Below are 14,816 nucleotides of genomic sequence, written 5' to 3' on the forward strand. Positions count from 1 at the left end.
TAGTAATGACTTAGGGTTTTTGATGGAGTGGGGAAATTACCACCATAGAGACACCTGTGGACAGTTAGGAGTACTACAACTTGTCAGATCCCCTATCATTTTGCCAGGGTTCTTCTACAAACAGATACTACGTACATTATCCAACGCAACACAGAACTCGACTGGAGATTTCAAGACGTAAATTTCCTTCAGAAATCGTACTTTTTCACGATGTGCTGAACCAGAGGTTCGGGTTAAAACTAACTACATATAGAAAAGATAGTCAACTATTGAACTATCATCCCAATAGAATAAGTCGATGACAAGTCCAGACTTCTATAAATGATCAGATGCCAAGGCACTAACCCCACCACAGTTGCTTCCCCAAAACAGGATTGACCCCGTTTTTTTCGTAAATTCCGCTTTTTTCTACTTTGACAACATATCGAGAGTGTGTAACTTCACATGTGGAAGTGACCAGCTATAGGACAGCTGGCCCACTTAACAATGGGTCAGCCAAGTGATGAGAAAGAGAGAATCCGTGATTTATCCAAGTTTGTTGTTCCCCCCACGATCGCGATCGCCACTAATCCCGGATCTTAGATATTATTGTACCTTTGATCAACCATCCCCAAGCTCCGAAGTGAATGAGATTCCACCGGAAATACATTTCCCTCGTCTTTCAAACGACACCACCTTGACCGCCCTGACCCAATTGGGTGTCTATCGCTTTGGATGCAATCGGTCCTTTGTGTCAATCATCGATGGAGAAAGTCAACATGTCATTGCAGAGGCAACCGCCTCGATCTCTCTTCGAAACGAAGATCTTCATAGTCCGGACGATGGCATATTTCTAGGTGTCACTACACTTGACCTGGAATGGGGAGTGTGTCCTCACGCCATTCGACTTTTCACTGGACAGGACCCTTCCCAGATACTAGACACGGAGAACATAACGGCCAACCAGACGCGTAACATCATTCGCGATTTTACCAAAGAGGACTTCTACAAAGATCGCCCCTATGTGCTGAACTGGCCTTTCTTTCGATTCTACGCCGAGGTACCATTGTACAGTCCTTCGGGGTTCGTACTAGGTTCGTATTGTGTGGTGGACAACAAGCCACGAACGAACTTTGGAGATGAGGATGTGGCTGCTCTTCGGGAGATAGCCGACTCAATTTCAAACCACCTTGAAAATGCGCGGATCGTTCAATATCATCGTCGGTCAGAGAACTTGGTCAAAGGGTTGACAAACTTCGTCAAAAGTCATGCGAAATTTGATCCTATTGGCTCCTCTACTCAAGGACAGATGGAATTATTTGCAAATAAGCTCAAGTCTGAAGATTTGGGGCAAGTAGTCAGCGCACAGGATGTGGGTGCGGGTGGGACGCTCGAATCTTTACCCACAGAAAAGGATATTGGTGTCTATTCATCTCTTGATGAAATCTCCTCTACGACTCTTAATGGAAGAGAAGTGTCGTTATTTTCTCTAAACATGCCTTCCGCGTCGGACTACACACTACCATCATCGCTTTCTCGAACCTCAGACCGAGTGGAACCAGTTTCCTCCTCCGTAGAAGGAACACCGGAATCATTAGGGCCAGAAAATGTGCCCATCACTGAGCGTATAGCTGCCGTCTTTACCCGTGCTAGTCTCTCGCTGGAAGAATCATTGGATTTGGACGGCGTGGTTTTTCTCGATGCCCACCGAAATGACCCGCAATTGTTAGTCACTATTTCTTTGGATGATTAACAGTTTCTAACTCTATTTTAGCGACATTTCTGAGCGGCATGATGATTGGGATTCCTTGGGGAATTTTTTTTCAGGCTCTAGCCCTTCGAGTCTCCCTAATGCGAATCCGCTCAAAGATGCAGAAAACTACTGTGGCTCCTTGGGCCAGGCTATAAGCTGCAGGTCAGCTAAGAGCAAAATTGACTCAAACTGCCAGGTTAAAGTGACTGAAGAGTTGTTGCATTCGTTGATCACACACTTTCCAGACGGCCACATCTTCAACATAGACAGCAGGAGTAATATGGACAGTCTAGTGGACTCTGCAAGTGACCATTCGGAGATTTCTGCTTCCAATGTTGAAATTGTTCGGCAAATATCTCATCGTCTCGCTCATCAACTCCCCGAAGCCAAGTGTGTGCTTTTCTACCCTCTCTGGGATTGGAACAAATCGCGATGGCTTGCAGGTACACTGGCATGGGTAAACGGAAGCCATCGCCCTTTGGGTAGAGAAGATCTGCACTACTTTAAAGTTTTCGGAGATTCTATGATTTCCGAAGTATCTCGGATACACTGGATTGCCAGTGAGAACTCGAAATTTGACTTTGTCACTTCTATAAGTCATGAGCTTCGATCACCACTACACGGGATCCTCGCCAGCGCGGAGCTGCTACATGATGTTCAACTCCAGGCTGCGCACCGTGATATGGTTAATATGATCTCAACATCAGGTCTGACCTTGCTGGACACAATAGATCACCTGTAGGCTTTTTTCACACCCCTCCGGTGAGACCTTTACTGACATATACCAGGCTGGATTACTGTAAAATTAACAACTTGGCAACCACACAGAGTCTCAGCGTGACCGACACGGAAGATTCTTCAACAACCCTAGTCTCCGACTTCAGTCTCGATTCCTTGGTTGAAGAAGTCGCAGTGATACTTCATACCGGCCGGAAGGCACCCGGGCCTATCTCCTCCCTTGCAAGTAAACCAGCTACTGAAACTCCGTCCTCTCAACCCATCTCTCCTGTTACTGGACATCGAGATGAATTGTCAGTGGTAGTAAACATCGAGCATTCCACCTCCTGGAATATCCGATCGGTCGCTGGTGCCTGGAGAAGGATAGTCATGAATCTTCTCGGCAACGCAATGAAATGGACGCAGACTGGCCTCATCGAGGTATCACTATTACAAGCCACCGCTCAAACTGAAGCAGAACCTCGCCTGGTTCATCTCCGCATCACAGACACCGGCCAAGGAATTTCACAGGATTTTCTTAGAAACTCGGCATTTTTGCCTTTCGCCCAGGAAGACTCCCTGTCAGATGGTGTTGGGCTTGGACTCAGCGTCGTGCATAAGCTAGTGACTTTCCTGGGTGGCCATCTGAAAATGAAGAGCGACAGCGGTGTTGGTACCCAGGTCGATGTCTACATCCCCACACAACACCTCAAGGACCATGTCCCTGCCAAGTTATTCGATGATGCCTCCTCGCTAGAAATTCAAAGACACGAGAACTCTTTGAAGGCATGTCTCGTTGGGTTCAACGGCTGTCCTGACTTGACGGAGACGCCCACTGGTATTCTGAGCACCGATGCGAAACGGATGCTTTCTATTCAGAGCACTCTCGCCAATGTTTTGAGGAAGCAAGTTGGATGGCATATCGCGCTGGCAGACTCACTTGAGCAGGGCGAGGGTGATATTGCGGTCATTGAGGAGGCAAAATTAAACGCCATATTCAATGACCAATCCCCGTCTACTTTGAATGCTGGCCGTCATTTCAAATTCTTCATTATCTTAGGCAGCACGACGTCCTCACCAACATACCCCTTTCCTTTGAATGCCGTCCTGATGTCACAGCCGTAAGTCTAGAGTTCGCCCCCTTCTACAAATACTTTAGCTGATTTTCTATGCAGATATGGACCTCAGAGAATCCGTGAAACTGCTCAAAGAATCATGGATATGTATAAGTCACAGGATGAAATCAGTGCCCTTGATGCTCCATTTGCCGTTCCACCAACAAGCCATGAACTTCCTCCGTCAAACCCCAACCCGTCAGACGTATCGGAAATATCGAATTGTCTTTTAGAGCAACTACCGGTTGAATTGATCCGCTCGGCTCCTCTTATCGCTGGCTCGCCAAGCTCGAATAGTCAAATGACCAATATGCATGTTCTCATCGTGGATGACAATGACATCAATCTCAAGGTAAGTTATCTCACTGCAAACCCGGTTACGCAAAGGTCGTCCTCACTTGCTCGTACATCGACCCTCTCATTTCATTCCATGAACAGACTTACAATCATGAACAGATTTTGGCTACATTCATGCGAAAGCTTGGCTGTAGTTACGACACAGCTTCTAATGGACTGATTGCATTGGAACAGGTTGAATCTTCAAGTCGAAGATATGACTTGATATTGATGGGTTAGTCTACAAGCCGAACATCCTCCGAAAATTACTAACTGGTTTCTTAATCTAGATCTATCAATGCCAGTAATGGACGGACTAGTTTCAACTAGCAAGATCCGACAAAACGAAAACGACCGTGGTCTCCAACCAGCCCGCATCATGGCGGTTACAGGCGTCGCTTCAGATACCATGCAACAGGCGGCGGTGACTGCTGGCGTTGATGACTATTTAGTCAAACCTCTCTCCCTCCGTAAGCTGAAGAAGCTCATGGAACCTATACCCTAACCGAGTGCCATCTGTAAATAGAACAGTTACATCCGCTGACTTCGGAGAGCTGTTCAAAAGTTTGCGTTCAGCGTTTGTCTTGCGTGATACCATAGCATAATCCCCAGAGCAACGGACCGCTCTACAAGACTCACCGTTAACGAAATATACAATCATGTACATAGTCCCATCCATTGACATCATAAACCAAATGTCACTATTCCCCTTTTATCCAGGACCAAACCCCCAAAACACTTGTATACACCTTAACTGCTGTCTCTTTGATCCACCACGACCCCGTCAATTCGACCTCAAATCCCCTCCCACCAAGCGACCCCCGGGGCGCGCCCGCCCCGGGACACCCACGCCCCTACACCACAACGACCAGAGCCTGACAATGCAACATCCCGCAAACCCACGCATAACCAGTCGCCAGACAGGGATTCACCACCAAACCTGCAAGCGAATCTCATCACACGGAAACCCCAGATACGCACATGCAACCTCGGACCACCTCTAAGCAAGACACCATGAAACCAATATACGCATACCCAGTCTCGGACCTCGTCCTACCCACCCCTCCGAAGACCCAGCCACGATTTGAACATCGGCTAGAGTTGCCAGCTCAACACGCACATACACTAGGAGATACACCAGGTGAGATAGAGGAGATTATGCGGACGCCTAGCCGTTACAAGACCGGCTAGATGCGAGTCAGATTAGCGTGCTTATGCGGACGCGCCGTTGTGAGACTGGCGAGTCATGATGCCTGTCTAGAGTTCTTGGCGTTTTGGTTTCATGGGTCCGTGAGGAGACCGGGGTGTGCGTTTGTCTACATATTAATGTCTTATTACGGGATATGATAATTTTGTGCTGAGTACAAGATAGGTGGGGTTTGGGGAGGGGTTTCGACATGGGTATGATGTACGTGCTAGTTTTGGCTGTGCGTTCGGATATTGGGGCGTTTGGTGTAACGTTAGACTTGGGCTGGATACTTGTTCTTGATTGGAATTTGAATTGGATTTGGAGTTCGATTATGTATAATTTTGGTGTGGTGAAGATATATATATTGACCTACACTATGGGATTCGGTAGTTACCGGATTGGGAAATGTCCGAACTACATAATATCGATGGCTATAATGGACAATACAAAGATATATATGCAACGATATGCATGAAATTCAACCTACACTCAAGTATATCAAATCACTGAGAGAAAACAAGAACAAAGTAAATCTAATCTGCTTGACATATGTAAGTTCTACAATGCAGATCACCACTTTAATTGGCCATACAGGTGGAGAAAAGAGGATGTATTTGGAATTGTACTAGATATAGTCATGAAGTTTGTCATTGCATTATATAAAGGTACTAAAGGAGTAATCTAACGGATACTAGCAGGGTCATAGCGCGATATTCCAAATCCCCCTAGAGAGTGCTGACATATTTACAAACAAGGTTCCCCCCTGAGAGAGAGAGTCTTGCAAATCAACATCCCTTGGAAAATATCATCAAAAAAAAACAATGAACCACCAAACGCCAGCCGAACAGGATATATGGCAAGATGCTCAAAAGATGCCTCCTAAATGAGAAAAAGAACAAGGGACCGAAGCTAACAAGGGTATGTACGGTCAAAGCAGAATTGCAAATTAGGAATCAAAAATGGGGCCAAAAGCCGGGGTCCCTCTCGCTTCAAGCTCATAGACGATTCGCGTCGTCAGCACAGGGTTACTGATCACGCATACCGCTTCAGCTTTGAAGTCCTTGATTTGCTGCAGGATGATAGGAACCATGTCCATACGCCCACACTTGTCGGTGTCAAGGATGATGGGCGCTGAATCCATCTTATGCACTAGGTGCATCACCCCGTCACCGTAGGTTCGTCGGGGGGCACGAGTTTGCCAGAGCACTCGCAGAGCGGGTCTGTTATCATCACCGAGGAATGACAGACAAGGACCAATGCCGGATCCGGTAGTAACGACTATGACTCTCTTGAAAACGCGCATGGCATATGCAAAGCCATAGATTAACACGCCACGTTTCCAGAGGTGAGTAGGAGAGTTTTGGATCGTTGCTGCAGTCCAGTCACCAGCCTTGGACACCAAGCAAGAGAAACTTGGGTTGCCGTGCACACCTGCGGGGGTCGGGTCTGGGAAAGTGGCGAAACTATGCCAGTCGTGGAGCGGGTGCTTGGCGAGTTGGATGCCCTTTCCGAAGGTGGTAATAGCATGGTCGAAATGCAGACGAGTGGCGTGGGTCGAGAGTGGCTCGGCCCGCACCGCGACCTTACGGAGAAATAGCCAAGGCTGGATAATGGCCGCTACCGTGAAAATCAGGAACCAGAATGCTGGTAGTTCGATGAGGAATGTTCCAAGTGATATTCCCTGTGCCTTGCTCGCGCCTCGAGAGAAGACCAGCAACAGAGCGACGAATAAGGCCACGAGAAGCCACCCCGAGAAACGGTGGGTCAATTCGAAATAATCATGTCGTTTCATCCGGAAGGCGGGGTGGGCCACCACGATGATTGCGAGCAACAGGAGCAAGATGACATAAGCTAGCGCAACTGGTGCGGTTGAAATGCCCATATCCGAAGCATCCGCTGACGGGCTCCAATATTGGTGAGATAACACGCCCACGAATCCCATGTACCACACCAGGGATGCGACTCCACAGCCGCTATGAACACCACCATAGTGGTAGACCTTGGCGGCGATGCGACGGAGGGGAAGGGGCGCTGAGCGCGGCAGGGAACAGACTACCACGAAGATGGCATTGACCACCAGTGGCTGGCGGGCTAGTCCGCAAGCGAGCAAATTGGCCGCGGTTGCATTGACCAGGGCCAGCAGTTTTTGCTCAGTGCTCATGACGTACACGAACATTGCAACGTTGGCGGAGAATACTAGCGTGAACAGACGTCGGTACAATGTGAGAATGGCATATCGGGTGGATGCAAACAACTTGGGCTTGCGTTGAGTGGGTGTCTGTGCCTCGACATCGATCTCCTTTGAGAGGTCGAGGTGCAAGGATTCAGATTCCTTGGAAAAGGACTTTTCATTTTTTTCTCCGGTAAGAGTGGCCTCGCTAATAGCTGGTGTGTGGCGTGTGACCACCTTGGGAGGCATTGTGATGGGGGTTTTCTCTGACATAACTATGATGAGTCCTCACTCATATAAAAACGTTCAAAAGGTGACCAGAAGATATGATGGACTCAGGCCAGGGATTTCCTTGAAGAAGAAAGAAAAAAAAGTTGACAATCCAACCAGGGCGAGTCTTCTATTTTTGAAGTGAATCATTGTCAAGCAGTTTTTTTTTTTCTTTCCTCCACCGAACCCACCAAGATCAGCCTCACATACATCCCATCTGCATTGACTCGCTTCTTCTTCCCAATCGAGTTCTCGTCTTTCCTTTTCGGGCATCACCGGGCATCACCGCGAACGGTGACGCTTCTCCCAGCTTCTCGGTACTATTCGCCCTCCAGATTTTTTTTTCCTGTCCCTTTTGAGTTTGGCTCTGAAAATCAGGCTTGCATTGCATATGATCCTATTTTTTTTTTTTTTTTCTATTTCTTTTTCTTATTTTCCTTTTACAGGTATGACACTATCACATGGAGGTCCAGACCACTAGTGCATAATGTCTTCCTTGCCAATCAGCTCTCAGAGAACCATCCTATTCCCTTGCTTTCAGCTTCTTCATGTTCCTTCGGGGAAGTATTTTATGCCCCGAATCCTGTAGCCTGTCAAACTTTGTCTGGAAACTCTTTTCGACTGAAAAAAGTGACCTGGGGAACAAAGAATTCAACTAACTTTGATATCTCCACACGGAGTAGTCGAGGCGAGTTCCGAACAATGAGCCCAATCCATTCTGGTCAGGGTATGCTTGACTAGTCCTGAAGGGGGATGCAAGCGCCGTATATGATAGGGCCAGTGCACCTGATCATACGGTCAAGCAAAGCTCAATAAAGACGATCTGCAGCCGAGGTGGCCAGTCCATTTCGGCTACGCCATTAACAATGCCAATGTGGATCTATGGAAGTGTGGCGGAATCGTGCCATGAGTTAATGCAATAACCCGCGCGGATGGCAGACGAGTTCATGTTTGTTGGGATTTTCCTTTTTTTTTTTTTTTGCTTTTTTTTTTGCTTTTTTTTCCGTCTTTTGTCAATGCGCGGTCGATCAGGATGCAGCTGAACATATCCGTACTATCTAATTCCCAGCCCCTCTTTTTCAATTCCAAGATAGTTACGCTGATCTCCCACCACCGAGGTACTGGGATGCATACATATCTTGGGAAGTGGAGAGTTGATCTTTCGTTAGTTAATCTGGGATCTCTATCCGGGAGGGGAAGTTCAGATTCCGACTCCACAGTTTCTCCACTACACATCAGCTGCATGCTTTGGGCATCCACTGGGATATTGCATCTTCATGAAACGACAGGGAATAACAGGAGAAGACGACCACGTAGCATATGTGTTTTAGGAACAAAGAGGATAAGCGGGATATCGGACCTCGGGACCGTCTGAGTGGTTTCAAGCTCGTGGTATGACAATTTTTTTTATATATATATATATTTCTCCAAGAATGGAAATAGAGTTTAGAAGCAAAGATCTCACGATCCGGTCGATCTTCTACTTCCAAACTATATCTCTTAAGCAAGGTCATTCGGGAATCAAAAGATCCCGATCTGTGTGGCTCAGCCTTGGGCTATTGAATTGGTTATAATTGTATTGGTTTATTTTAATTTATTTAAATTGAAACCCGCCACAATGGATAACGCTAGGACTTTTAGTGTCAAGAACATGTTTGGTGGAGCCCGATGTATGTACGGGATGTAGGAAGTACCTATTCATACTTGCGAGTAACTTCATGTTTTTTGCTATGACATTTATTTTTTTTTACTTTTACCCTTACTCTTGACTTTGAGTTCAGCTGTTCTCAGCTCCTTGTTTTTGAGTCTTTACATGTTTAACGTATATCATTACATAATCGAGTGTATTCCAAATCCTGTAAGTGGAACAGCCCATGTCAAACTAAAATCAAATAGCTATACATTTATACCTATATAATCCCCCCCTCAAATCATGGACTATTTGCTTTGGACTTTCACTTATATATCTATTCCTTCTCCTTCTCCTTCTCCTTCTACTCCTTCTTCTACTACTTCATCTCTTTAACTCTTTTAACTCTTTAATGGATTGGAATATGTCTTCCAACATGCTTTCCCAGGAAGTCTACTCGGACTTGCTGAGCTTCACATTTGATGGTCCAAAGCCTTACAACCAAAATCAACCATTGTTTATTGATGCCGAGGATCCTTCTCGATCATTCACAGCGGCACAATTCAGACAACTAGTCCGAACCCTGATCGCTGGTTTCAAAGCCCACAATGTCCAGCCAGGAGATTGTGTCTTACTACATTTGGGAAATAGCGTGAGTGAAAGAAAAAAAAAAATCCAAAGAATATCCTTGAAATCAGAAATCCAATGATTGGACCGAAGATTCTGGGAAAATAGAAACAAAGCTGACTTGGGCCGCAATGAAACAGATACTATATCCCGCACTGTTCTTCGGTATAATTGGCGCGGGTGGTGTCTACATGGGCTCCAACCCCCGAAGCCAACCCAAAGAACTCGATCACATTCTCAGTCTCGCCGAACCCAAATTGATTATCACCACGCGTGATGCCCTCCCCAATGTCCTCAACGCCTCTGCGGCCCGGGGTATGCACCCAGCCCAGGTCTGTCTCGTCGACGAGGGCGCTATCGACCACTGCGCCCAACTATTCCTATGGCATGAACTAGGATTTTCAGCAAGTCAATTCTTTGCAATGTGCGGTGACGAGACTCACAACAATTTCGCGAATCTCCTTTGCTATGGTGAAAGCGACTGGCTGAAATTCTCCGATCCTGTCATCGCACAGGCCACTCCTGCAGCCATGTACCCAACCAGCGGTACAGGGGGACTTCCCAAAGCAGCCATCCTGTCCCACTATGCACTTGTCTCACAGCACCGCACTATTTACTACGAAGTGCCTCATCCAGTCAGCCGGCTCATCTCGCTGCCCATGTTCCATCTATTTGGCGCGCTTTGGACACATCTCTTCCCTGTCCGATACGGACACCCGTTGTTCGTCCTACCACGCTTCGAGGTCAACGAGTTCTTGGCCGCTGTCCACAAGTACCAGATCTCAGAGACTTACCTCGTCCCGGCTATCATTCACTCCATCAATCAATCATCTGTTCCCATCGGTGATATGTTGTCATCGCTTCGCTATGTTGGTGTCGCTGGCGCTCCTATTGATGGCCACTCCATGAAACAGTTCCGCACATACATCAACCCTATGGGATATGCTTGCCAGATCTGGGGAATGACCGAGGTCGGTGTGACATTCCAGACTCGCTATGGCCAGCAGGGCGACCCAGCTAGTATTGGCACATGTATTGCCGAGTACGAGGCCCGCCTAGTGGATCAAGATGGCAAAATTGTGCAGGCTGATTGTTGCCCGGGTGAATTGTACGTTCGTGGACCGGGTCTTCTTACTGCATACAAAGGCCGCACAGATGCATTGGAGCCACATGGATGGTTCCGAACCGGTGATGTGGCATACGTCAAACAGGGCCAGTATTACATTGTTGGACGTACGAAGGAGCTCATCAAAGTCCGAGGGTAAGTTTTCAAGTCCCAGTTCCTTCCGAACAAAAATACTAATTATTCACAGATGGCAAGTCGCTCCAGCTGAAGTCGAAGGTGTCCTCCTCCAACACCCGGGAATCATGGATGCCGCCGTGATCGGCGTGAACAAGGATGGCGTGGGCGAAGTTCCACGCGCCTTCATCGTTCGCTCGCGTGACCCATCAGTGCGTCGCTTAACCGCCGAGCAGGTTTACAATTATGCACGCCAGCAGCTGGCGAAATACAAATCTCTCGATGGAGGTGTCGTATTCGTGGAAGAGATTCCACGCACTGCAAGTGGGAAGATCCAGCGTTTCAAGCTGTCACAGATGAACTCCTACCGTGAGATGGTGGCGTCCTTGCTATCCGGATTCGAAAGTGACGCCTCTGCTGCAGCCACCGCCACTCGACGAGGATTACCCGCCGCGGTTGACATGTCCCCTATCGGCGTCATCCCCGAAGGACGGGTGGCAGTCTAAAATAAGAAAGTGGGGCGCAGTACTTAATATGATCTACGGCGCATATGAGTTGTATTCCACTCATTTAGCGGTGAAGTTGTGCGGTGAAAAGACTGGAACGGCGTTTGGTTTATGGATGGGACATTTGGTTTTCACATTTATTTTGTTTTCTTTTTCGGGTGGTCATCTTTTTTTTTCCAACGAATTAGACAACCTCCTTATGATGGTTTCCCATGACTTTGTTATTTCTCAGCATCTTTGAATACTACATATATAATCTATCTTTTTGAAATTACTTTGAATCCATGTAAACATCAACAGTAAATATCTTAATATCTAGTAAACATAACTCATATTGGCTCCGTACGGAGTAGTGAAAGTAACACACTTGAATTGGGTAGTCTATACGAAGTAGTATCAAAGTACCACACCAAAAGTACCAGACCAAAAGGGAAATCCCCTAATCCAACGCCTCGTATTCAGACTCTAAAAAGCAAGAAAATCAACCCACACCGCCCATCCAAGTCCCACTTCCCTGTCCCAGCCCAAAACCCCGGTTCTCGATCTCGGAAACCGGCTGCATCTAGATGCAATATGATGTATACCAGGCAATTAATATAAAAGCCCCACAGCGATCCCGTTCGCATCATGCATATGCACTGGGATATGCGGAATCTGCGACGGAAGCTGAATCCGTGGAAAAAATCCACGAAGTGCATCCGCGCCAATAGTCGGGTTCTGCAGCGGGATCCCTGGAACCCATGGGACGTTCCGTTCCATGCAAGGGGAATCCTTGGTACTGGGGCGGGGATCGACGGAGCTAAAGAGGTTAATTATTGAACCCGATTAGGTTGATTAGCGCTTAGATTGTTTGGGCTTCGATTGGGTTGGTATATGTTTAGGTAGGTGTTTATCAGGCTGATGTTTACATAGTAGTAATAACTATATAGATAATTGTAATTGTATAACGATAGTATATGGTTCCTGTTGTAACTCTCTCTATTCCGGTATCCGGGCCGTGGTGACGGGTTCAAATCGATAGTTTCGGGATGTTACATCGGCCCGAGGGACTTTTGCTTTCTTTTCTCCGCTGTTTGCATTGGGTAGGGAGAAAATATCAAATAATACCTTGCATGAGGCGAAAACAAGGATGCATCCGAACGGAAACTGAGACATGTGACTCAGTAGAAATGGAATGTATCAAGTTGGGCGAATATCTTCCGACTCACGAGGGAATAAATAATTATTTTCTTCGTTGGGCGCAGGGCGCATTTGTACGTTATTTGTTGAGGTTGACATATGCATTGCAAAGCTCCGGTTGAAGACATGTCAAGTCCCAGCCTCAGCCTAGAATACTCTCGAAAAGAAAAAGAAAAAGAAAGAAAAAAAGTAAATCCAAGAAACATAAATTCAATACCCGTTCTATCCTATTCTATCCTTCTAGAATATACCGTGCATAAACCGATCACATCAAGGATAATCCTGCAAGCTCCTCAATCAGTCCCCGAGGGTGGTTGGTAGTTCTAGTTGAGTGTCTATAGAACTCCCAATTGCATCCACTGGCATCTGATTTCAACACGTAGACAGGAAAAGCGAAATTCCGCTCTCGCTCCTGCGGCGTACCGCGTGGATACGTGGAGATGTCTATCTGGATGAATGTGTTTCGTTGACCAGGATGTGCTTCCACGGCAAGGTCCCACCGTATGTTATTGCTGTCCCAGTCGGTGAGAAAAGGTCGTATAAAGACAAATGCCAAGGCGAGAGGACTGCCAGCACATCGAGACTGTGCAGGAATGATGACCATTAGGCGAAGTCTGCGTACGCTGAAAACTGTGTTGATGATTTCTTGTCTCAGGGCTGTCGCGTGGACTGGTGAGGTGTGGAGAAGGGGATCATTGTGGCGTTCGGACATTGGGACTAGAATGGAGGTGTAGGGATTTTCCTGGGCTGGAGAGGTCGACTTCTTATTTGATATTTAATTGTACTTTGGACAAGGGGCTTTGTGTATTCTGTCATTGTGTTGTGTCTCTCTAGGTTCGGTGCTATGTTGGATGTGGTTTCAAAGTTGAATCAATGTCTTTATATATGCTTTGTTATTCTACTAATTTGGATGGATTGGCGAGACCTATGCTGATTCATTTCTGATCCTTAAAGCGATTGTAATTCCTTCCCAATGCAATTTGATTTACATAGAACCATTCTTTATACTGTCCCAGCCTCAAACAATACCATAGCCCTTCCACCAAACACCCCAAACCAAAGGTCCCAATGCCCCAAGCACAGCCGGTCCAAATGATAACTCTAGAATACACCAAATCCAAATAGTCCCAACAGCAGGCGCCTTCTTCATAACCGCATAATATGGCTCTCCGTTCGTGATAGCGATAAGATGCGCACCTAGCACCGCAGCAACAGGAAGAAACACCAGAGTCCGTAGTGCAGGCGGGAAGATTAGCTGTCGTAGGAATGAAACGGTGAATTTGTCACTTGTAAATGGGAACAAAGAAATAGGAGCAGGCTCTGCCGCTCCATTCTTAGAGCGCTTTTTGAAGGAGATGATATGACCATGTGCCAGGTGAACGAATAAAGTGAGAAGAGGGAAAGCAGTTGTCACGGATTCTTTGAAGAGTTTTGGTAGATCCGTATTTTCGGCGTATTGGTGGGCTGCGAGGTAGCTCAGGGTGAGGTGGAGGGTTGTAAGAGGCAGGGAAAGGAGAATTGTGTCGAGGAATGGTGGGAGAAGTTTGTCGGGTTCAGAGTCGGATTCGGATTGCTTGACAGTGTTTTCATTTGTACCCTGACTATTTTTGGTCTTTTGCGGGCCACTTGATGAGAGATGGCTGCTGATGTCGCCGTCGGTGTCGACCAATTGCCCAGACGCATCAACTGTCACGAATCGGGTCCCCCCTGACTGTGATGGGATGCCCTGTCCTTCTACCGAAGGTGGAATTGATCCTCCCTTTTGTTGGAGGCCGCTTTGCCGCTCTGCGATGATATCATATAATGTGCGCTCGACGGTTGGTTGGTTTTTGGTCGGATCGTCGCGTGGGGGATGAGCCATTGTTATTTCAGGTTCGTTATTTTTAGAAGATCCAGCTGCCGCACGGCGCTGTTTGCGATTCCTTGTTTCCATCTCGCTCGGAATTGTTGGTGTGGAGGGACGATAAGTGAGTGGTGTGGGAAAAAAAAGTTAACAAACACTGACGTGGAGAAAATGAGGTTGACAGCTCGGCGATAAGCCCCATAGACCGGGTTTAAGGTGATTGCCAGTTGGCTCATAGATATTTAGAGATCTATATTTTTCA

At 47.0% G+C, this 14,816-nt stretch overlaps 4 protein-coding genes across 4 annotated transcripts; 2 read left to right on the plus strand and 2 right to left on the minus strand.

Annotated features, from left to right (window-relative positions):
* Positions 1-486: 486 nt before the first annotated feature.
* Positions 487-4,405, plus strand: PGRI_012230 (hybrid sensor histidine kinase/response regulator; the record flags this gene model as incomplete). Its single annotated transcript, XM_040788936.1, has 7 exons — positions 487-533; positions 583-1,704; positions 1,754-2,470; positions 2,521-3,570; positions 3,625-3,916; positions 4,021-4,135; positions 4,191-4,405. 7 exons carry the CDS (start codon positions 487-489, stop codon positions 4,403-4,405), a joined length of 3,558 nt encoding a protein of 1,185 aa, XP_040645889.1.
* A 1,630-nt stretch (positions 4,406-6,035) lies between these two features.
* On the minus strand, positions 6,036-7,508 carry PGRI_012240 (integral membrane protein TmpA; the record flags this gene model as incomplete). Its single annotated transcript, XM_040788937.1, has 1 exon — positions 6,036-7,508. The coding sequence occupies one exon, from the start codon at positions 7,506-7,508 to the stop codon at positions 6,036-6,038; it is 1,473 nt and encodes a 490-aa protein (XP_040645890.1).
* Positions 7,509-9,917: 2,409 nt separating this feature from the next.
* afeA (adenylate-forming enzyme AfeA) lies at positions 9,918-11,532 on the plus strand (the record flags this gene model as incomplete). Its single annotated transcript, XM_040788938.1, has 2 exons — positions 9,918-11,047; positions 11,100-11,532. 2 exons carry the CDS (start codon positions 9,918-9,920, stop codon positions 11,530-11,532), a joined length of 1,563 nt encoding a protein of 520 aa, XP_040645891.1.
* Positions 11,533-13,729: 2,197 nt separating this feature from the next.
* PGRI_012260 (uncharacterized protein) lies at positions 13,730-14,644 on the minus strand (the record flags this gene model as incomplete). Its single annotated transcript, XM_040788939.1, has 1 exon — positions 13,730-14,644. The coding sequence occupies one exon, from the start codon at positions 14,642-14,644 to the stop codon at positions 13,730-13,732; it is 915 nt and encodes a 304-aa protein (XP_040645892.1).
* Positions 14,645-14,816: the final 172 nt, after the last annotated feature.

This window comes from Penicillium griseofulvum (genome assembly GCF_001561935.1).
Source record: "Penicillium griseofulvum strain PG3 chromosome Unknown contig_80, whole genome shotgun sequence".
Classification (NCBI taxonomy): domain Eukaryota; kingdom Fungi; phylum Ascomycota; class Eurotiomycetes; order Eurotiales; family Aspergillaceae; genus Penicillium; species Penicillium griseofulvum.